Raw genomic sequence first — 24,575 nt, 5'->3', positions numbered from 1 at the left:
TTAATATCCACAATATATAAGGAATGCATATGACTCAATAGCAAACAAACAATGACAAGGGATTAATATCCACAATATATAAGGAATGCATACGACTCAATAGCAAACAAACATACAATCTGATTTAAAAATGGGCAGAGGAACTGAACAGACACTTTTCCAAAGACAAACATACGGATGGCCAACAGGCGCATGAACAGGGGCTCCACATCACTGGCCACGGGGAAAATACAAACCGAAACCACAACAAGACATCACCTCATACCCTTTCAGAAGGGCTATTCTCAAAACAAGAAAGAATGACTGGTGGCAAGGACGTGGAGAAAGGGGAACCTCTGTGCACTGCCGGTGGGAATGTGAATCCGTACAGGCAGAATGGAAAATGGAACAACAGAGGTTCTCAAACAATTAGACATCTTGCCTTCGCTCTCCGTTTGGAAGCAGAAGCAAGGCTTAAGAATGCACCATGGTGTCACGTACATGATCATCCAAAGCCTGAAAGGTCCAGAGGCAGGAGAAGAAAGAATTGACTGGACGAAGAGGAAGAGATCGGAAAGTCAGAAAGAGATGCGCTAAGGATCACTAAGGAGAAAAAGATTATGGCGGCGGTGTGCTCTCAGCTATCAGATGCCATGACACAAGGCAGGTTCCCAGGTTTAAAAAAAAAAAAAAAGTAATCTTAAAAAGTGTTTCCAGAGAACAAGGTACCAAAACAGGGAACCTGGGAGACAAGGCGGTTGAGGGACTAGAGCTGAACTCGAGTGCACAAGACTCAATATTCAATATCATTCAGAGAAAAGGGTCTTAATTTTATTTAGAAACATGAAAAATAATGGCAGAAATTGTTTTTACCCCTAGGAAGTTTAGATAAGATTTCGTTCTGATCACACTTAAAAATGACGAAAAGAATACGCGGGATGTCTGGGTGGCTTAGTCAGTTAGGCTTCTGACTCTTGATTTTGGCTTAAGTCATGATCTCATCGTTTGTGAGTTGAGCCTCGAACCAGGCTCTGCACTGACAGTGTGGAGTCTGCTTGGGATTCTCTCTCTCTCTTTCAAAAAAAATATATATAAACATTAAAAAAAAAAAAAGAATACCCAATCCACTGTAATAGAAAGGTATAGCATTGAAAAGAGAACAGGGGCACCTGCATGGCTCAGTCAGTTAAGCGTCCGACTTCGGCTCAGGTCATGATCTCACGGTTTGTGGGTTCAAACCCCACGTAGGGATCTGTGCTGACAGTGCGGAGCCTAGAGCCTGCTTCAGATTCTGTCTCCCTCTCTATCTGCCCCTCCCCTGCTCACGCACTCTCTCTCACTCACTTTCTCTCTCTCTCTCTCAAAAATAAACATTAAAAAAAATTAAAACAATAAATAAAAGAGAACAGGGGTGCCTGGGTAGCTTAGTCAGTTAAGTGACCAACTTCAGCTCAGGTTATGATCTCAGAGCTTGTGAGTTTGAGCCCTGCATCAGGTTCCATGCTGACAGGGGGGAGCCTACTTGGGATTCTCTCTCTCCCTCTCTCTCTGTCCCTTCTGCATGCGGTGTCTCTCTTTTTCTCTAAGTAAATAAGCTTTAAAAAAAGAGAGAACAGAAAAATAAGAGAAAAAAGAACAACAACAAAAAAGGATAATTACATATGAGACCAAATACTAAATGTGCCAAATTCCCCTGTAAAAACAAAAATCTAAAACTGGTTAAAAAAAAAATGTATTAAGTACTTTACTTAAAAATATATTAAAAATCACAACTAAAGAGATGGTCTAAAAGTCAGCAAATATCTGCTAACATAATACACGAACTTAATCATATCTATGTTTAAAAATAGATATTAGCATATAAAGCATGAAGAAATAAACAAAGATATGAGTAATAACAAAAGTTATGTGAGTGATGACATCAATAATTCTGAATTTATATGCCCGAAACACACACTGAAATGTTATTTTGGGTGTGTTTACTAGGTCTGGAGGGTGTTTGAGGATGATGTTCCCTCCTGCTCCAAAATTCTGTAACCTAAGAGCAAAGCCAGCTGAAACACATACAGATACCAGGATACAAAGAAACACTCAAAACAGAAAAGAGAATTCTGGAAAATGCACATTCTCAAATCATTGTGTGATAATTTTAGAAATAAATCAAATCATAATTATATAGTCAACCACACAAAACCATTTAAAAAGCAATCTTTTTGAATAACATTTGAAATGAGTTAGAGCTAAACAAAGAATGGAGAAGAATATTTATCTCAACCACAGAGAGGATCTGACTTGATGAAAAACCATAGAAAAAGTTGCCAGTCAAACTGAGCATACATATTTGGCTACATAAAAATCTTTTTCTGCATGCCCCAATGTAATAGTCAATAAAAAGATAGCAGATCAAGATAAATATTTGGGGCATATATAACTAAATATATACAACAGAGATAAAAACTTGAGGGGTCCCCTCCGATCTCAGGATAGCTCTTAAGATACCGCGGAGAACCCCATGGGCCCCTTGGAACACAGCGTGAAAACCACAGCCTTGTAATGTAAGATCAATGCCTTGCGATCTTCATCAGATGCTTAACACGAGGGAGACCCAAGACACAGAAAAGCTTGCTGTGAATTGGCCAAGAGCTCACAGGCAGAGTCAGGAAGTGACTCCTGGATCAAATACAGAAGAATTGGAGATGAGAGTCCTGGGGGCAGGAACATTCAAGGCACATCGGTTGTCAAGGTGACGGACTGAACAAGGTCACAAGTTCCAGAGAAGCATGAACTGCAGCAGGAGGTAGAAATCTCCACTTACGTGGACTCCTGGGAGGCACGATGGGCATTACCCAAACCTTTTACCCATGGAACCACAGATATTCTCCCGAGATTCTGCTAGCCAGACCATTTCTGTCTTCCTATATTATCCTAAGTCAACCCAAGGACCACCACAACTGAAAAAAGAGGTCACAGGATCTTTGGCCGACAATTCTTCCCACAACAAGGGCCCGAAAGAAAGAAATGGCAAAGCAGTAGTGGTTCAAAGTGGAACCTTTGAAGGGAGCCTCCAGACCTCTTCCAGCTGGGCAACTTCAGACGCTACACAGAAGCTCTCTGGGGGCCTCAGCATCATGGTCAATCACATGAGAATATTAATAGCACTCACCCTCCTGGGGCTGTTATAAGAAATAAACATATATAGGGGCGCCTGCGTGGCTCAGCCAGTTGAGCGTCCGACTTCGGCTCAGGTCACGATCTCACAGTTTCTGGGTTCGAGCCCCGCGTCAGGCTCTGTGCTGATGGCTTAGAGCCTGGAGCCTGCTTCTGTGTCTCCCTCTCTCTGTGTCCCTCCCCCACTCATGCTCTGTCTCTCTCTCTCTCTCAAAAATAAACATTAAAAAAATTTTTTTTAAAAAGAAATAAAACATATATAAAGATGTGTGCTGTGTTTAACCGATAGTAAGCACTCAATACATTTCATAAATCTTATGACACACAAGATTAAAAACCCTATATCACCCCATATCCGCCAATTTGAGGATTGTTAAATAAACCATTCTACATCAATCAGGACACAGGAAATTCTTGAGAAAGTGTATAGTAAATAATATAAAAGAAAGAAACAGAATAGTATGTACTTCTAGATTACAACACTTCAGTGTAGACATGAGGATCACAGGAGAATATAACTGCCCCAAGTCCTTTCAGAAATTAGAGGGCACATGATGAAACAGCTAATATGCTAGGCTCACCGTCACTGCTGATCAAGCGTCCTACACAAACAGGTACTCAAGTGAACTGTGAAATCCAGACGTCACTGCTGACTAAAAAGGGTTCAGAGCTTCTTGTCTGTCTTGCTTCCAAAGGGAAAGGAGCCAGAACTCACAGATGGCCAAAATTCCACCTGGGAGGCTCAAACTCTTGCGTTAAGCCATCATCAGACCTGCCTGGCCAGGCCAAGGCTGTTTCACAGGGAGAATCCAAATGCCTTTGAGAACACAGGCCCCGCTGTCCCCTGACGGCCCACACCCCAAGTGACACTCGTTTTCATTCGTGGCCTGGCCCCTGGGTTCACTGACCACAGGGTTTCCCTTTAAGGAGAGGTGATCAATAGAAGAGACACGGACGGAAAGTCTCGCTCTTTTCCGTCCTCCCTTCTTGCCATTTGCCGCGAGTGTCTCTTGGGCACTGCCTGCCACACGCTCGCAAAGCTGAAGAAATCAAGGACTTTACTGCTCACGGCCGGGCGAAAGGACGCCAAGTCCGTCAAGATCAAGAAAAATAAGGATAACGTGAAGTTTAAAGCCCGATGCAGCAGATACCTTTACACTTTGGTCATCACAGACAAAGAGAAGGCAGAGAAACTGAAGCAGTCCCTGCCCCCAGGTTTGGCAGTAAAGGAGCTGAAATGAACCCAGCACACTGATGTGGACCGTATTCAAGTTTTAAAAATTCTTATAAAAAAAAAAACCCAAAAAACAAGAGAGATGGAGGGCAGGAGTGGTGATCAGAGAATGGGGACAACAGAATTTGAGCACTTAAGCGTCTACAGACGCAGGGGGTATGCTAACGGTGCGACCCTTCAGAAAAGTGATTCGATCTAGGAATCCAGATACGCTGAACTGAAGGAGGCGGAAGACTGGAGGGTAAAAGGAGAGCCCCTTCGTGATGGAGACACCGCTTGAGGTCCCCAGCGCGTCCCCCGCTGTCCTCAGTGAACTGTGTGCTTCTGGCTACGGTAACGTCCTCCTGTGCAAGCTGAGAGTGTCCCCGTGTGTAAAGTCACTAATGCACGGTGACCACAGTCTTGCCCTCCTCTTCTCGCCAGTGGCCTAAGGGATGGGATGCTGCTTGCTGGGCCGGCCCCGGGCCATTTCTCCCTGTGGCGAGACCCGGTAACAGGCTGAATGAGAAGCTCAATGAGAAAAAGCTACAACACGTTGGAGAGGTGAAGTCACTTATGATGACAGAGAACAGAGAGAGATGGGGGAGGGGGGTGCAGAGGGGCAGGCCAGCTGAGAGAATCCGAGATGAGACGCCGCAGAACTCCTGTGACATATGGGAGACTCTGAGAGAAGAGAAAGAACATTCCTCTGTTATAAGTACTGTTTTTTTAAATTTACGTTTATTTCTTTCTGAGAGACAGAGAGAGACAGAGCACAAGAAGGGGAGGGGCAGATGGGGCGCCTGGGTGGCGCAGTCGGTTAAGCGTCCGACTTCAGCCAGGTCACGATCTCACGGTCCGTGAGTTCGAGCCCCGCATCGGGCTCTGGGCTGATGGCTCAGAGCCTGGAGCCTGCTTCCGATTCTGTGTCTCCCTCTCTCTCTGCCCCTCGCCCGTTCATGCTCTGTCTCTCTCTGTCCCAAAAATAAATAATAAACGTTGAAAAAAAAATATAAAAAAAAAAAAAAAAAAAAAAGAAGGGGAGGGGCAGAGAGAGAAGGAGATACAGAATCCGAAGCAGGCTCCGGGCTCCGAGCTGTCAGCACAGAGCCCGACGCGGGGCTCGAACCCACGGACCGTGAGATCATGACCTGAGCCGAAGTCGGACACTTAATCGACTAAGCCACCCAGGCGCCCCAAACATTCCTCTGTTATAAATGGGAGACTCTAAGATTCTTTGGAGAGGGGCGCCTGGGCGGCTCAGTCGGTTAAACGTCCGACTTTGGCTCAGGCCATGATCTCAGGGTTTGTGAGCTCGAGCCCCGCGTTGGGCTCTCAGAGCAGAGCTCGCTTCAGATCCTTCTTCAGAGCCAGCTCAGACGCTCTGTCCCCTTCTCTCCTACCCCTCCCCCGCTTGTGGGTGGGTGTGTGCCAGGGTGCGCGTGCGCACCCATGCATGCATCCGTGCTCACTCGCTCTCTCTCTCAAAAGTAAACATTTTTTTAAAAAAAGATTCTTTGGAGATATGCAAGCAAAAACTGAATTTACTTTCTCATTACTTTGGGCTAATTGACCATGCTTCTTTGAATAGCACACCACCCTTGGGGCCCCAAGGGGCGCAAGAATTATTCGGGTTACATTCACACCAGATCTGTCTCTTGTGGAGAAAAGTATGGGGGGGGGGTTGGTGGGGAGAGAACAGGATGGCATCCAGGACAAAAGATGGAGAAGGCACCATGCTCCATAGGAGAAGAATTTGGTGAAACCAGTTGAGATTAGCACATCTGTGGACGAGCCAGCGTGTGCACAGGGGAGACTGAGAGGGATGTCCTGCAACAGAGCTCCCATTCCAAGATCCTGAAGTTTTCCAAGAAGGAAACAAATAACTGAAACAGCCCAGCGTTCGCAGGACGGACAGCGTTCACAGGTGAGCTTCTTCATGAGGTTTTAGAAGCTAGCTCCCGAGAGAGATGATCTTCTCATCAATCCTGGGTGAATGCAATCGCCTAAGCCACGCCCCCCCTCTTTCCCCGTCACCAGGCACCACCACTCCTTAAACAAGGTGTCACCATGCACCGTCACGGTTCAATGGGACCATACAGTAAAACGCTTCGAAAGCTACTGCTATGGCGTGGGGTGGGGAGCACTTGGGAAAGTACCGAACAGAAACTAGCCCTCTTATACGATCTGGATGGAAAGGTATTTTCTAAGCACAACCACAATGGAAGACACCGCAAGGAAGCAGAAAACTGCACAGAAATTAAAAAGCGTTTCTAAATCTAATAGATGCTGAACAGAAAACAGAAGTGGGTGGCAAGTATGGCACAAACACCACAAAGGGCCAAAATCCTAAAAATCTAAAGCACACATATACGATGATTAACATGACACCACCCCCCTCGTTCCCAATGGCAACAGAGGGGAAGAATTCGCTGGCTCATTTAGGGAAGATGAACTATAAGTGTTTTTAATAAGCACTTAAAACTAATCATCTTTAGTGTACAAAGAAACTCTAATTATGAGATTCATTTTTACCAAATTACAACAATATGCTCAAGTCATATGGGAAAAAATGGCCATATGGAAAACAATCAGATACAAAATATGATCTATTTCCGTGACCTGAAGACGTACCTTTCCCCAACATTTTAATTTTTTACTGTTTTTGTTTTGTTTTTTTGAAGTTTATTTATTTTGAAAGAGAGAGACAAAGAGCGAGTGGGGGAGGGGCAGAGATAGGGAGAGAGAGAATCCTAAACAGGCTCCATGCTCTGCACAGAGCCTGACACGGGGCTCAATCCCACAACCCTGGGATCACGACCTGAGCTGAAATCAAGAGTCAGACACCTAACCAACAGAGCCAACCAGGTGCCCCTCCCCAACGTTTTAATGTTGATTTATTTTTGAGGCTGGGGGGTGGGGGTGGGGAGGGACAGAGAGAGGGGGACAGAGGATCCAAAGCAGGTTCTGCACCGACAGCAGACAGCCTGACGCTGGGCTCAATCCCGAGATTACGACCTGAGCTGAAGTCAGATGCTTAACTGACTGAGCCACCTAGGCGCCCCGAGATGTTTTTATTCTTGCTGAATGCCTGTTCGTGATGTCAGTTTATAGCTTTATACTGCAGAATGGTGTTTCTCAGTATTTTGTTTGAACCGGATATAACTTGATTGCAAAAGCTCTTTCTTCAACTTTGTTCCCATGTAGGGAAAACAAAAACAGATGCCAGAAACAAAATTCAGTTCAGCACCAGGTAGCTTTGCATACTGACCAGGCCACATCACAAACTTGTCAGCCCAGCTCCTGAGCCCCACGAGCCTTGTAGGATGCTGCTATAGGAGCGCCTGTCACAAGCCACAGCCAGGGCCAGAAAGGGGTCCAGCGTAATTATTTCTGTTAGACTGAAATGAATACGACCGTTGTCGCAAATCTGGAAATCTACCTTGAGTGTTACACCCCGGAAGCGGGGCTTGGCCGGTCTCTGCCAGAGCCTCTCAGACGGGCACAAGCCATGTCCCCCTTCTTAGCCCAAGCCAGAGCATCCCTGCATCTGGACAGGCTGCTCTGGGCTAAATCAGCTTGCTCCTCGAGTACTTAACTACCAGCTGGTGAGGAGGTCCACCAAGACAAGAACCGAGCACATCTCACCTCCTCTCCACTCCAGCCCGGCCACCAGTTTGCCTATGCTCTGAAGCACAGAGGGCCTTGCCCTAGTCAGCAACATCCCCAAGCCACAGCCGTCCGGACCTCAGAGCTCTCAAACTTTCATGTGCACTTCTAACAAGGTCCGGGATGATGCCGATACCACGGGTTCCATCAACCACTCTCAGAACAGCAAGGATCCCCGGAGGGAAATGTCAGTCTTCAACCGTATGCCCACTCCCATCAAACGGGCCTCAAGTGCTCCCTGTACCGCCTACATCACAGCCATCTGGGGAAGTTTCTTAAAATGCAGACCCACTGCATGAGCAGCTCCGAGAGGGGCCCAAACACCTACATTTTAACATGCACCATACTCCCCTCACGTGAGTTCTTGTAGACGGCAAAGCTTGGGAACTGCCAGTAGAGAATTCTAAACGTCCTTACTGGGCCACACCACGGGGAGCTGCGTGCCTGCCTTGCGTGGCTTCTGAGTTTGGCAGAAGGGCTTTTGCTGAATTGCACCTTGCCTTGGGGGGTCCTATGCCACGCAGGAGCACACACTTCTCTTTCATATTTACAGGCTAAAAGCTGTGGAGAGGATGACTCATCACAATACCTACTCCCATTCATGACCATCTGCGAGAAAAATTTCATTCGCGGCTAAAAAAAAGTTGGGTGTTTTCCAAACAGCCAGCCTGGAGAAGAGGAACCATTTAACGGTTGTCTTTGTCTCTTTATTTTGACAACTGGAAGCTCAGAGCCAAACGTGGGGCTCACTTCTGGCAATTACGCAGGTCCTTTTGACCTAAACCTCTGAGTATTAACAATACGGCTCAGCTCGACTCTCCCACTCACGTGTTCTCATCTCCCCAGTGTCTTAAATCCGTCACCCTCCATCGCTAGTGCGCTGTACGTATGGATGGGTGGTAGGCATCTGGGCTGTCCACCAATATCGAGTCCTACCCACTGCCGGACTCAGGGGAGTAGTGTGGTTCCCCAGGTCCTTGAAGTTGGGTGTGGCCCTGTGATTTGATTTGGTCAATGAAATGTGTGTGGAGGGGACTTGTGTCACTTCCAGGTGGTGGCCACTGAGTTGCTGGTACTCCACACTTCAGCCTTTCCTTCCCCTTCCTGGGCAGTCCTGCAAGCGTGAGCTAATGAAGAAGAGTCACAACATAAAAGAAACCTGGACCACGGGGCCCACAGAGGACCAGTCTGGGCAGTCACCACACCCCAGGGAGCCTCGTGAGAGTAAGAAGTAAACTCCTGTTGTGGTAAGTTGCTGAGATTTGGGGATAACCTAAAACCTAAGCCTACCCTGACCATATCATAGGCAAATGACCTCAAGTCCTTTCTGGAGAGAAGCTGAGTTATAAATACACAGCAAATATAGACACAAACTCCTAACAAAAGCCTGTTCGAGAGAAAAGATATTTATAGAAGATTATGTTGAGGATACACGGTCACCCTACTTCTCTGAGTACTTCGGATTTGTTCTTGTTTCAATCTGATCACCAGCCTCTTTCAGAATCAACATCCCCGAGTTGTGTTTTCATAGTCTGCTCTTTTTAAACATACATACATAATATTTACCTATTCATTTAAGTGTATAATCCAATGGCATTAAATACATTCACTCTGTTGTTTAGCCATCATGGTCCCCAACAGAAAGGCCCTCTCCATAAAACAACTCTTCCCTTTTTCCCCCAGCCTCTGGTAACTTCTGTCCTACCTTCCATTCCTATGGAGTTTCCCTACTCCAGGTACCTCATATGAGTGGAATTATATAATATGTGTCTGTCTGTGTCTGGCTTATTTCACTAAGTATAATGTTTTCAAGGTCCAGCTGTGTTGTAGCATACATCAAAATTCCATTCCTTTTTCCTGGCTGAATAGTACTCCATCGTGTGTACCTACCACATTGTGTTTATCCATTCATCTGTTGACAAACACTTGGGTTGTTTCCACCTTTTGGCTATAATAAATAATTCTTTTTAAAAATTTTTTTTAACGTTTATTTATTTTTGAGACAGAGAGAGACAGAGCATGAACAGGGGAGGGTCACAGAGAGGGAGACACAGAATCTGAAACAGGCTCCAGGCTCTGAGCTGTCAGCACAGAGCTCGACGCGGGGCTCCAACTCACATACCGCGAGATCGTGACCTGAGCCGAAGTCGGCCGCTTAACCGACTGAGCCACCCAGGCGCCCCTGCTCTGACTTTTAAATCAAAGGTCTCAGACAATCGGTGCATGAAATCCTCTGTTGCATTTTCAGGAAAACGTTGCTTGCTTGTGAACATCACCCACTATCCTATGCAATGTTGCCTATATAAAATCCCCAGGGGAAACATTTTTGAGGATTAGGCGTTGGGATAAGGTTGATGCTTCCTGTTTTCTGATAAGAATTCCAGAATGGATCATGATGCCGCCGGGGAGCTTACAGCCAGATTTCAAACTTGAACAGTCACTGTTGATGCCCCGACCACACCTCTTGGGACCCCCTTTACCACTTCTGGGCACTCAGGCCTGACTTCAAATGGGCAGCGCCTGTATCTTTGTCAGAGGACTGCCCTTGGGCTGCCCACGAAGAAAAAAAAAAAAAAAGGCCAAAAGTACAGGTTTTCCCCATTATCTGTAAGTCTGCCTTATGCCTCTTTGCTTTTATGAAAGCCCTACGTTAGTACTTGTCATTGCTAACTGAAAGAAACCAGAGGGTTTTTACCTTAGGAAATGCTAATTGTTTCATCTTTTTACGCCAGTTCAGTAAAAAAAAAAAAAAAGCAAAAAAAAAAAAAAAAAAAAAAAAGCAAAAACCACTCCACTTTGGGATGGTGGGGGAAATCCCTACCTGGGAATTATTCTTGTGCTCTCCCTGCTCTCCAAGCCACTTTAACCAATTCCCGACAGGTGTGGGTATAGAGATACCCTGGTACCCTTACCTAGGGTCATTCTGGGCCACGAGCTTTGCATTGTTTCAAGCTTCCACTTGGGATTGAGTGTCAGTAGCCAACTACGGTTCCTGCCCTAACAGCAGACCCCACGGTGACTTACTTCCCTTTCTGGGTCACTTCCTCCTTCACCTGCCTGTGTCCCCTGCACCTGCCGATCCTCTCAAATTCTTGACTCAGTGTCTGCTTCTGAAAGGAACCTACATGAAGACAAAGCTCCCTTGTAGCAACTTTCCTAGATCCGTTTGCTTTCCATATTTCTGTTCTTCTTTACCCTGGTTCTGAAGTTTTATTTACCAGGGCGCCTGGGTGGCGCAGTCGGTTAAGCATCCGACTTCAGCCAGGTCACGATCTCGCGGTCCGTGAGTTCGAGCCCCACGTCGGGCTCTGGGCTGATGGCTCAGAGCCTGGAGCCTGTTTCCGATTCTGTGTCTCCCTCTCTCTCTGCCCCTCCCCCGTTCATGCTCTGTCTCTCTCTGTCCCAAAAATAAATAAACGTTGAAGTTTTATTTACATTTTAAAAAAATTCTTCCACTGTATGCTTTCTTGCATACTTCAAAGTCTTTGCAGAATAAAGTATGGTGGAACTATTTTAGCCCAAGAAAAAAAAAAACAAACAAAAAACCGCCCAAAAAACCCCATCATGTAATGTTACACTTAAATACAAGACAAAAGATTTACTGAATAGGATCCCCATTTTAAAAAATACCTACGTACATATGTGTATGCACGGGACAAACGAAAAGCAAGAAATGCGCCAGTTAACAATGATTAACTTGGGGTGATGTCACTGCAGATGGTTTCACTTTTTTTCTTCTTTATGTTACAAGGAACATGAAGCCTCCTTGTCTGTGAAACGAGGACACAGTCATACCTGCCTCACGGAGTTGTGTCGATCGAAATTAAGCGTAAGTGTAATGCAGTAATTAGCTGTATCACATATTTACATAATAATCACAGTATGTGCCTAATATGTACCCTAATAAAGGGTAGCAGGTGCCGTAATTACGAAAGCAATTAATGAAACAATCTAAGAGGAAATGTTAGAATTGAGAAAGTAAAAAAAAAAAAAAACAAACAACCCATACTTCAGGCTTTGTAAAGAACATTCGCTTACATGAGCTCATTCTCCCTTGAGAACCCTTGCAGGAGGATCAGGGTTAGGGAGAGGGAGTGGGCAGGAGACGGAAGCTAATATTTACTCAATGGCTAACGTGCCAATGCCAAGGTGGCCACTTTGTAGATGTCTCAGGTGAGAAGCATGGGGCTCAGAAGGGGTAAGAAACTTGCCCAAGAGGCGGGACCCATGGCTCCAACTCCAGACTCCTGGTCCAGTGTTCCTTCTGCTCCAACAGGCTCCATTGTGTCATTGCCCCTCAAGAGCCTGTGTCCGTACCTGCCCACCTGTCCGTGACATTCTCAGTTTCGAAGGCACCAACGTTCACCAGTCTATACATACAAGCTGCTCCTTCCTATCTCTATGTCCCCGGGGAGCGCCAAGCGGTGGCTTGTGGTGCGTGGGGTGGATTTAGCTCCCCAATCTCTCCCCAAGCTATCCCAAATGAATAGTCAGTCTGAATAAAAACACCGCACTAGCTATGCGGACACAGAGTCAAGGTCAGCTCCACAGTAATACTTCTCAGCCGGCTTGTTCACGCCAAGTCCTCTCTCTCTACGCAGAAATTCTGGAACCATCTTCAGAGACAAAGGAGTTGACACACTGGGGGATTTAGGGAATTCTGCGACAAGAGCCCGGCAGAGATTGTGGGCTGGGACAGAGAGCCGTGAAGACTTGCACTCTCTATCCGCCCCCCCGCCCCCCGCCCTGGGGGCACGTGTTTTAATCATCACAGAGAATGCTACCAGAGTTATGTCTTGCTACCCTGTAGCTGTCGTGTCATACGGCCTTGCTGATGGGCAGGGGCCCGGTGTGGAAGGGGCCTGGGATTATGAGCGGGACAGTGTAGCACAAAGTGCTTCAGAGAGAACCCGTGTGTCCCTCACCCTGCCAATCCTCCCCGGCCTGCCTCCTACTCCCCAGCTGAAACCCTGGGCTTTTCTAGACTAACCCTGGGAAATCTTTCTGGACTCATCAGGGCTGAGGCTGATCTGTTATACTTTGTGCTCCCGCTCCTGGCAGAACATCGACCTAAGACAACCATGCGTGGGAGCTCCCAGCAAGTTTGCCTTATCACCCCGCCTCACTGACAAGCTCTCCTCCCCGGCACAGGGTCCAGAGCCACAGAGCACTCGACGCACCCTGCTGCTGTTCCCCAGGCTCTGGCGGCTGGCGGCTACCACCTTTGCGGGTCATTTTTCAAAGCCCCTCATCCGCTTCAGCTCCCTCCGTTCCTCAGAATTTCGATACCATCTTCCCCAACCCCTTTCGCGCTCGATTATGCTTCAAAGGTGAAGAGTCTTCAGAGATGCGGGACAAAGACGCCCAACGTTTTCCTTCTGCTGAGAATAAAGGCATAACCGACCATAGCCCTGTCACACTCTTGCTCAAAAACTCTCAATGGCTCCCAATTGCCTCTAGATAAGTTCTAGCTCCTCAGTTTGGCAGTAAAGGTCCCCCTTCATGCCTGTAGCCAGGAGACCTTCCTTCCACTACTCCATATAGATCAGGTAGCTCATGGGGCAACCCCCGAATGCAATTCTCTTCTCCTCTAGAGTGCAAAAACGCTTCAGTCTCCAAACCATACCTAACACTAACTGGTTCAACCCGAAGGTCACCCCGCCCCCTTCCTTCCCATCCTCATTAGCACTTTTGCCTCCCTGGTTCCCATTTGGTAGTCAGTCCCATTCTTCTCTCTGTAAGTGTGAAGCCACGGACAATCTTTTTAATTTCGTGCCCCCCCCCCCAACTAACCCTTGCCTCACGCAGAGTCCTCAGGCAATACATGTTGCTAGGTTCCTGTTCCGATTTGTAAGCTTTCCCCCTAAAGTCACAGGGACTCAAGCTCTGTCTCCTCACCTAGGCTGAAACCCCTTCAGAGCAATTCAAGAATCATTCAACCTCCCCCACCCCGCGAACTGGGCTAACAAGCAGGCCCCGACTCAGGAGGTCTGGGGAGGGGCTGAGACCGCATTTCTAACCATCTCCCAGGTGATGCGGCTGCAGGTGCTCTGGGGAGCACATTCGGAGAAGCGGGGAGGCAACACCACCTGTTGATCAGGCAACAGCTCACATCTGTGCAGCCGGGCTGAGCGCGGAGGCGGAAGACGCCAAGACCGCGAAGCGGCCAGCCGGGAAAATGCCAGCGGGGCCGGCCGCCCCTCCGCCCCCCAGCGACGCCCACTTACCTATGGTGGACACGACGGTGCCCACGAAGTAGAAGGCGCCGGTGAAGTCCCAGCGCGGCCGGGCGCTGTCCACGCGGATGCCGGCCTCGGTGGCCTCCTCGTAGTGGCGGAGGAAGCCGCGCAGCTCCTCGCGGCTCAGGTTGTGGCGGCGGCTGAAGTTGGCCAGGCGCTCCTCCCAGCGCTGCTTGGCCTGGCGCTCGTGCGCCAGCTCCAGCGCCGAGAAGACGGCGGCGCCGCCCAGCAGGTAGAGCACGATGAGCGCGGCGAGCAGCAGGAAGCGCGCGTTGTCCTCGTTCAGGTGGCCCGGGCCGCAGCTGCAGCCGCAACCCCGGCCGGCCATGGCCGGGCCCCCGGGGGCAGTCCCGCGCTGGGCGGCCGTGGCCGCGGGCCGACTCTCGCCCGGGCCGCCCGGGAGCTCGCGGCTCAGCCCGCCCCCGGACGCCCGACGGCCGGCTCGCCCATGACCGCTGGGCGCTCCCCCAGGCCGCGCGGCTCCCCAGGCCGCCGCCTCGTCGGCCGCTGCTGCTGCACCAGCTCCCCACGTCCGCCTCGACTCCTGGTTTCAAATCCGCTTTGTCGCCTCCGTCCCCACACGCCTTGGAGTTCTAAACGCTCAAGGTCCGAATGACCCGGGGCACAGTCCGCTTCTTCTTGGCACGAGGACGCGGGCGCTGTTTCCACCCGACGCGCGCCCAGCTCGGCTCGGATTGGGGAGGGGGCGTGGCGCGTCCTCAGCGCAAGTTGGGGCGGACTTGCATTTCTCCCGAGGCGAAGGTCTCGGGGCCGGCGGTCTCCGTCGCTTCAACCATCGCTTCTCAAGCCGCCGACGGCCAGGGCGCGGGGTGTCAGTGTGCCGGCGCCGGTGGTGCCTCCCCAGATGGATCCGTGGTGCTGCGTGCCAGTCGCTGCGTGGCGCGGGGACTCAGGCCTCTGGGTAGTTACCCACCGGCTGCCGGGGCTTAGAGACCGGAGCAGGTTCCCGGCGGGCGCACCCCCAGGGACTGCGCGGAGCGAGGTCTACGGGTTCCTACGCCGCGCCGGGCCCCCACGCTGCGCGGCATCCGGCGGGCGGACGGGCTGGAGGAGGAGACCAGAAAGGGAGGTTGGAATGAGCGGACCAGGGAAGTTAGGGGCATCTCCCCCGGGCAGCCTCCCTCTCCTTGCCCGAGCCATGCGCCCTTGGGTACGGCGCGGGGGCGTCTTCCGATTCCACGTGTCCGCTCCGCCGGTGTGAAGCGCGCGTCCCTAGCCAGCCCCAGCTCCCGGAGAGGGGGCCGAGGACCGGGGGCTGGAGAGTTCCATCCTCTCCATCCGGCCTTGGCCGCCTCAGTGAGCGCCAGAGATTTTGTGCTGCCGGGGCGCAGCGCAGAGCGTTCTCCCCCCACCCCATGCAGAGCAGCGGCGAGGCTCCCCAGCAAACCGGCCAGGGGCTCCCTCCCCGAGACCTCGCCTTTCAGGGGACGCCGGCGCAGCCTCTGCGCTGGACTCTCACCTCCCGGGGAGAGCCCCCTCCGCGCCGCTCTGTCGGGACTGTCCTCAGGTCCCCTCTTCGGCGCGGCTCTGCTCTACAGAACGGCGCTGGGAGCAGAGGTCCACGCCGGGCACTGCCCTGCCTGGCTGGCTCGCTCCGACGCTGCAACAGGTGGAGCCACGCGGCTGCGGGCGGCAGCGTCTCCACCCCGGCCTCCGCCTCCCGGCCGCGCCGGGCCTCTCCCTTCCCTGGTCTCCGACCGCAGGTGCGGGCTCTGGGCGGGCCCACCCACCCGGGGGCTGCAGCGCTCCCACCCCGGGCGCGCAGATCCGGGGAGTGGGTGCTGAAGAGGTACGTTGGGTGCTTTGCGGGCTTGAGTGGGCCCCTTTTGGGCCAGAAGGGGGCGCTCCGTCTCCTCCAGACACGTCTCGCCCACACCTGTGTACTCAGCCACACACTGCCCCTCCGGAAACACCAGCCCTTGGCATGTGGGAGTGAATACGGATACAGAGAGCAATGGACGCGTGGGCATCTTCGAACTAAGTAGAAGTTCCCTGCCTCCCGAGAAAGTAGTCCCAAGCTCAGAGCCCGCCCATCACCCACTTAAACTCTCCAGGAGCAGAGAATAAACACAGAGCTCCGGATTCCAATACATCTGCCATCCCCTCAGTTCCGTTACCGACTCCTGAATGCCCCTGTTTTATTTAACTTATTGGGGGCAAGAGCTTTAGGTGGTAGTGAGTATGGAGACATGTATACAACCAGGTGTAAAGTCCGGCAATTACTCCCCTCCCTATTTTACTATGAAAAATTTCAAACATAAGGTTGAAAGGATTTTTATATACCCACCACCTAGATTCTTACAATGAACGTTTTACTATACTTGATTTATCATTTATCCATTCCTCTTTCTATCCTTCAACCCACCTCGTTCGGATGCATTTCAAAGTAAGTTGTAGACGTCCGTGCAACCACCTCCCCACGCTGGCCAATACCTTTCCCTACATATCATTAAGGAGAGTTCAATATTTACAGATTTTTTTTTTTCTCGTGGGGTAAAACTTACATACAGTGAAATGCACAGATCTTAAGTGTACTGTTAGATGAGTTCTGACAAATGCATACACCTGCTCAAATTAAACAGCTGTCTATCCAACCTATCAACCAAGTGTCACCAACAGGTCAGTGTTCCCCATATGCTCTTTCTCAGCAAATCCCCACCCACATTCCTCCAGAAGAAATCACTGTTCTTTTTTTTTTTTTTTTTTTTTTCCCCTACCATGGACTGGTTTTGCCTTCACGGAACTCAGTTTTGCTTGTTCTAGATCTTCATATAAATGGAATCCTACCGGGGTGCCTGGGTGGCTCAGTCTGTTGAGCGTCCGACTTTGGACAGTTCGTGAGCTCGAGCCCCGCGTCGGGCTCTGTGCTGACAGCTCAGAGCTTGGAGCCTGCCTTGGATTCTGTGTCTCCCTTTCTCTCTGCCCCTTCCCCGCTCATGCTCTCTCTCGGTCTCTCAAAAATGAATAAACATTAAAAGAAAATTTATAAATGGAATCCTACCTTTCCATACATTTACGTAAAGCATTATTATTATTATTTTTGAGATCTCCCCATGATATATGTCTCGGTCATTTATTCCTTTTTCTTGCTAATATTTTTATTGTTTGAATATTCATACCCCTATTGATAGAAACCGGGGCTATTAGAATTTCTTGGCTATCCTAAAACTGTTAGGAACATTCTGGTACAAATTTTTGTGGATCCATTTTTGTATCTCTTAGGTAAATACCTAGGAGTGGAACTGCTGGGTCATAGGGGAGGTGTGTCGTTTTATATGAAACTCCTTAACATTTTTCCAAAGTAGCTGTACTAACCAACAATGCACAATAGTTCCATATGTTCCATATCCTTGTAAACATTTGGCAGGATCAGTCATTGTGATTTTAAACATACTGGTGGGTGTGCGGTGCTCTCTCATTGTGGTGTAATTTGCATTTGCCTGCTCTCTTAATGTGTTTATGGCCATTTGCATATCTGCCTTTGTAAATTATCTGTTGAATATTAATGCTGAAAATATTTCTTGAAATATTGTACGTTATCTGTTGAATATCTGTTTAAAAATTGATTTCTCTTTTTTATTATTGAGGTGTAGGGATTCCTTATATATATGTAGGAGATCAGTCTTTTCTCAGATACCTTTTTTTTTTTTTTAGTAGCCTCACATCCAGTGAGGAGCCCAACATGGGTCTTGAACTCAAGACCCTAAGATTAAGACCTGGTCAACCCACTGAGCCACCCAGGCGCTCCTCAGATACCCATCTTGCAAATATTTTGTCAGTCCATGGCTTGCCTGTTTATTTCCTTAATGATGTTTTCTGATGGTATGTTTTTAATTTTGGTGGAATCCAATTTATCAATCATTTCTTTTATGTTTGGTGCTCTTTTTATATTAAGAAATCATCACTTCCCTCAAGGGTGTATAGGTTTCATGGATTTTTCCTCCCAGAAATATTATAGTTTTAGCTTTTATAATCAGATTATGATCCATTTTGTTTCTATATTGTGTGAGGCAAGAATTAAGGTTCATTCTATCTATATGGATATCCAGTTATTCAGTGCCATTTGCTGAAAAAAAAACAAGTGTGAATTTATTTCAGAAATCTGCATCTTGTTCATTTTTCATCCCTCTTTATGCTAATGCTACAGTATTTAGATTGCTTGTAGCTTTACAGTAGGTCATAAAGTCAGGAAGTGTGAACCCTCCAACTGTGTTCTTTATTAAGATTTTCTTCGGATATTACAAGACCTCTACATTTTTGTAAAAATTATAGAACCAGCTTCTTAATTTCATCAGAAAAAGCCTTGTGGGATCTTCATTAGAATTGTGTTGAAACTATCCTGGGGAGTACTGACCTTTTAATTAATGAATGAGGTTTATTCCTCTATTTACTTCAGTCTTTTGGGTAGTTTTCATGTAGAAGTCTTGCACACTTTTTTTTTTTTTCAACGTTTATTTATTTTTGGGACAGAGAGAGACAGAGCATGAACGGGCGAGGGGCAGAGAGAGAGGGAGACACAGAAACGGAAACAGGCTCCAGGCTCTGAGCCATCAGCCCAGAGCCCGACGCGGGGCTCGAACTCACGGACCGCGAGATCGTGACCTGGCTGAAGTCGGATGCTTAACCGACTGCGCCACCCAGGCGCCCCTCTTGCACACTTTTTGTAAATTCACTGTAAAGTATTTTAGGTGTTTTCATGCTATCATAAATACCAAGATTTCATTTTCCAGCTGTCTGCTGTAGTATATAAACATTTAATGCAAATTAACTTGGTTCCTGCAACCTTAGTGAATTCACTTATAGTTAATTCCTTTAGGATTTTCCATATAATCATGCCATTTGAAATAGAGTTTTGCGGGGCGCCTGGGTGGTGCAGTCGGTTAAGCGTCCGACTTCAGCCAGGTCACGATCTCGCGGTCCGTGAGTTTGAGCCCCGCGTCAGGCTCTGGGCTGATGGCTCAGAGCCTGGAGCCTGTTTCCGATTCTGTGTCTCCCTCTCTCTCTGCCCCTCCCCCGTTCATGCTCTGTCTCTCTCTGTCCCAAAAATAAATAAACGTTAAAAAAAAAAAAGAAATAGAGTTTTGCTTCTTCTTTTCTGAGATTTATTTTTCTTGTCTTACTGCAATGGTTAGGACCTAAGTATAATGGTGAAGAGAGGTGGAAGGAGATACCCTTATCTTGTTCATGATCTTAAGGGAACGCCTTCAGTTTTTCACTGTTAAATAGAATGTTAACTGTGGGTTTTTCACAGATATTCTTTATCAGGTTAAGTTTCCTTTTATTTCTAGTTTTCTGGGAGTTTTTGTTTTTTTTTAATCATAAGTGAGGGCTGAATTTTGCCCAATGTTTTCTCTGCATCTTTTGCAATGATCATATAGTCTTCTTTATTCTGTTAATGTGTAATTTCATTAATTTTCTAATGTTAAGCCAAGCTTGCATTTCTGGGATAACTTCCACTTGGGGTTCCTACTCTTATTTTCACTCTTCTACTTGTTCTGGGTTCACTTTGCTACTTTTTCCTAGCTTCTTATGGTAGATGCTTAAGTCACTGATTTTAGATCTTTCCTCTTTTGTAATATTAGCATTTTAAAGTTATATTTTCCTGTTAGCCCTGTGCTAGCTGCACCCTAAATTTTTTGGTATGCTGTATTTTCATATAAATTTGTTCAAAATATTTTCTAATATTTCTTCTTTGACCCATGAGTTATTTAGAAGTGTGTTGCTTAATTTCCAAATATCTGGGTGTGTTTTTTTTTTTTAAGACAAATCATTTATTTCTAATATTTTCACTGTGGTCAAAGAATCATATTCAACGTTTTAATCTTTCTAAACTTATTGTTTTATGGTCCAACATATGATCTACCTTAGTGAACATACCATATGCACTTGAAAAGAATATGTATTCTATAGTTGTTGGGTATAGTGTAGATTCTATAAATGTCAATTAGGTCTAGGTAGTTGACAGTGTTTATCAGATCTTCAGTCTTTACTGATGTTTGTTCTAGTTATTCTATTGATTGGTGAGAGACGAGTATTAAAATCACCAACCCATGATTGTGGAATTGTCTATTTCTCCCTCTAATTATGCCAGTTTTTTATTTTATATACTTTGAAGCTCTGTTATTAAGTATAAGCATTTATAATTATCACATCTTACCAATATAGTAACCCTTTTATTTTTATGAAATGTCTCTATCTCTAGTAATACCCTTTACATTCAAGTTTACTTTATCTGATGTTAATCTGTCACCACAGGCTTTTTGTACTTAGCATTTGTGTGGTATCTTTTCCATTTACTTTTATCCTGTTTCTTTATGTATTTAAAGTGGATTAGTTGTGAACAGCATATCGTTGAGGTTTGTTTGATTGGTCTGGTTTTATTTTTGGTTAGGTCTGACAATCTACACTTTTGAACTGGATTGATTAGATCAATGATGTTCAAAAGAATTTCTGTAATGATGGAAATATTTTGTAAATATTTGTGCTGTTCAATATAGCAGTCTGATATGGTGGTGACTATTGAGCATTTGAGTGCCACTGAGGAACTACATTTTTAATGTTAATAATTTAAGTTGAAATATTACATGTGGGTAGTGGCTATCATCTTAGACAACATAGGTTGAGCCCATTTATATTAATGTAGTGATTTATGGGACTGGATTCAAGTCTACCATTTACTATTAGTTTTGTTTGTCCCCACTGGTTTTTGATCCTCCTTTCCCATCTTCTTTTGGATTAACTGAATATTTTTTAGAATTCCATTTTATCTCTTGACTTTTTAGCTCTATGCCTTGGCATTATTTTTAAGTGTTTACTCTAGGAAGTAGCTTTTCTTGGTCCTCTAAGAGTTACTATTGTACAACTTAGTGTAAGATATAGAAACCTTGCAACTGTACAGGTTCATATCCCACCCTCTTCCCAACGTTTACTGTGGTTGTTATTCAAATCACATCTCCATATGCTAAAACCTCACAATACAATTTTTTGCTTAAATAGCAATATACATTTTTATGCAAAAATTCAGATTTTATATTTATTCATTCTTACATTGGTCGAAATTGATGTCAGGAATTTATAGGCAAACAATAACTTGTTTTCTACCTCCTAGCTGAACAAAAAATACACACAATGTGGCTTTATCGTTAGACAAGACTTGCAGTTTTTACATTTCTCACCAAGAGTGCAATATTGTCCTTGAACAAAATACCCAGATTACCAAGGAAACCATCTTTGGAGGAAGTGTTTAATAAGCATATTTTATTTAAATAAATCCTCTGTGCAGCTCACCAGCAGTGCCTTATTGGAAACATCAGTATTTCCATATCATAGTTTCCAAGAGGACTTTAAAGGCTCAAAATTCAGTGCCTCCTTTGGCGTGCTTCTCTCTTGATTCTACCCATCTCCATCTTCATACATTTTCTGGAGAATGTTCATCAGTCCCTCACCAGGATCTGTTTCAGTGTCACAGGAGGGCTTTTCTTTTTCTTTGTGTCCTTTCTCAGCCCGAGTCAAGTAGGCCCACTGCATGCTTTGTGCTTTCTTTATACAGAAGGTGAGGACTGTACAGTCTTGACTTTTTTTGAAGCACCTTCCACAGAGATGGGTTTCAAGAGATTATTCAGTCATGGAGTAACTCTTCTCATTTAGATTCTTTACCAAAAGATCAAATGACCTCTCTGTGAAATGCACCTGCACATTCTCAGTGATGAGCTGGTGAACTCGGGTGACGTCTGTGAAAATCTACATTACCTTATCTGCCCGATCTCATCAGTCATTGCCGATTTTCACCGTATATCCCGTTATAATGGGAGCAACCACGGCAGCTGGCTTTCCATTGTCAAGAAGTTCTGCTTTTCTCTGATTCCTACTGCATCATCTTCTTGGTTTCTTTCTCAATCTTGGATTTTTCAGTTGTAAGGGTAGCACGTACTCTTTTTCTAGTGGCCTTTTTCAGCAGTACCTTCACCTCTTCTAGATCTTTCTGAAGCTTCCAACTTCCATCTGCAATGGAGTGACCCTCGGTTTCTGCAATCAGCATTGATTTAAAGAAGCTTCCTGTCCTCTGGCTGGTATAGCGGGGCGGGGTGGGGGAGGGGGGAGAGTGGTCAGAGTATCTTTGGAAGCTGAAACTGTGGTCCCACAAGGCCAGTGCTGCAGCTGCACAGGGGAGAGAAAGGGGATGCGGAGCGCACTCACCGGGGGCAGACCCACCTAGTGTGAGGCCCAGCCTGCCTCCTCAATATAGATTTCTTAAGAGGAAAAAAAAGTCTTTTATATTTGTGCAGATATTTGCTCTTTTCTTTTTTTAATGTTTTTTATTTTTAAGAGAGATTGGGAGGAGGGGAGGGGCAGGGAGACAGGGAGACACAGAATCCGAAGCAGGTTCCAGGCTCCGAGCTGTCAGCACAGAGCCCAAGGCGGGGCTCGAACTCTCCAATAGTGAGATCATGACCTGAGCCCAAGCCCGCCGCTTAACCGACTAAGCCACCCAGGCGCCCTGATATTTGTTCTTTCTGATGATTTTCCGTCACTCCTGAATACTTGAGCTTCTCTATGGTATGTTCTTCCTTCAGCCTGGAGAATGAACCATAGCATTTCTTGCAGTGCAGGTCTGCTAATTCTCTTAATTTTCTTTCATCTGATAATGTGGTTGTTTGTCTTCATTCCTGAAGGATATTTCCTCTGGATAGGATATACATTGCCGACGTTACCTTTCCTTCTGCGCGTTGGAAACATTTCATGTTGTCTTCTGGCCTCCTGTGCCTGAGGAGAGCTCAGCTGTCAGGTCACTGTTCCTGTTCCTGCTGGCTGCTTTCAAGATTTTGTCTTTGTTTGTCTTCACTAGTTTCAGTAGGAGGCACCCAGTGGGGTTTTCTGTGTGTTACCTTGTTGCTTATGCACTGAACTTCTTGAATCTGTACATTTGTGTCTCACCAAATTTTTAGCCATTATTGCTTTAAATAGCTTCTCTGCCCCATACTTCATCTCCTAGGATTCCAGCCCCATCGAAGTTAAACCGTTAGATGTTATCCCACAAGTGTCTAATTCCCACCCGCCCCCGATTTTCAGCTTTTATTTTTTTGGTTCTTCAGATTGGGCAATTTCTGTCTTCAAGTTCCCTGACCCCTCTGTCATCTCCATTCTGCTTTTAAGCCCATCTACTGAAACTTTTAATTTCAGATTGTGAGAAAACAGAAAATGCACAGATTGGTTCATGCCCCCAGTTCCTGAAACCCTTGTAAATTCCTAAGTGGTCACGACAGTAGGAACATCTTATGTTCTAATGGGGTGGCTCTGGGTGGGTTCGTGGACTGGGGCTGGTCACCAGAAAGACCAAACTGTGATTAGAAACTTGGAACTTTCAGCACTGCACCCCCCCACCCCCGCCATTCTACAGGGTGGGGGAGTGGGGCTGGAAATGGAATTTATGATTGATCGTGCCTCTGTGAGGCAGCCTCCATAAAACCCCAATAGTCCAGGGTTTGGGGAGCTTCCAGGTTGGCGAACACATCACACAGGGAGGGTGATGCACCCAAACTGCACAGGGACAGGTACTCCTGTGCTCAGGACCCTTCCAGATCTCACCCTAGATACGGCTTCACCTGGCTGTGCACCTGTGTCCTTTATCATTCCTTTAACAAACTTGCAGGAAGTGTTCCCTTGAGCCCTGTGAGCTGCTCTGGAAAATTAATTAAACCTGAGGAAGGGTAATGGGAACCTCAGATTTATAACAGAGGACAGAGGAGCCAGAAGTACAGTTGACAACCTAGACTTGCACCTGGCATTGGAAGGGGGGTGGGCAGCCTTGTGGGACTGAGCTCTGTCCCTGTGAGATCCAATGGCACGTCCAGTAGACAGCGTCAGAATTTCAGCCGGAGGACACCTGGCTGGCATCTCAGAATTGCTTGACATGGGAAACACCTGCACACATCTGCTGAGCACAAGTGTTTTGAGTGTGGTAGTCATGTGAGCGCACAGGGGGGAACCGCTCCCCTCCCCCCACTACACAGATATGATAGTTTCCAGTTCTAAAGTTTCCATCCAATTCTCTAAAAATGATCACTCTGCTGAGATTTGCTATCTTTTCATTCAACTTTTTTTTTTTTTTTTTTTTTTACACTCCCGAACACAATTATATTAGCCGTTTTAAAAATCTTTGACTACAATTTCTGGGTTGGTCTCCTTTGCCTGTCTTCTGAGAATGAGCCATGTGTTTTTATTTATGTATTGATTTTGGATCATATGCTAAGAATTGTTAACTGATATATAATTTATGGTAAGCTGTA

General features: G+C 46.7%; 1 protein-coding gene and 2 pseudogenes across 1 annotated transcript in view; 1 reads left to right on the top strand and 2 right to left on the bottom strand.

The window, feature by feature from the left end:
• Nucleotides 1-15,882, bottom strand: part of KCNK13 (potassium two pore domain channel subfamily K member 13) — a 108,534-nt gene extending 92,652 nt beyond the window's left edge. Inside the window, exons 1-2 of the mRNA XM_011283476.4 lie at nt 15,749-15,882; nt 14,257-15,333 (exon numbers count right to left, since the gene is read on the bottom strand). Of these exons, the coding sequence (XP_011281778.2) occupies nt 14,257-14,596 (340 nt within the window). The 5' untranslated portion in view covers nt 14,597-15,333; nt 15,749-15,882. The remainder of the gene's footprint in view (nt 1-14,256; nt 15,334-15,748) is intronic.
• LOC109501083 lies at nt 3,716-4,398 on the top strand (annotated as a pseudogene).
• Nucleotides 15,883-19,378: 3,496 nt separating the features above from the next.
• LOC101085639 lies at nt 19,379-22,619 on the bottom strand (annotated as a pseudogene).
• Nucleotides 22,620-24,575: the final 1,956 nt, after the last annotated feature.

This window comes from Felis catus, chromosome B3 (assembly GCF_018350175.1).
Source record: "Felis catus isolate Fca126 chromosome B3, F.catus_Fca126_mat1.0, whole genome shotgun sequence".
NCBI classification, from domain to species: domain Eukaryota; kingdom Metazoa; phylum Chordata; class Mammalia; order Carnivora; family Felidae; genus Felis; species Felis catus.
The sequence above is the reverse complement of the archived record's forward strand: the minus strand, read 5'-3'. Positions and strand labels throughout refer to the sequence as shown.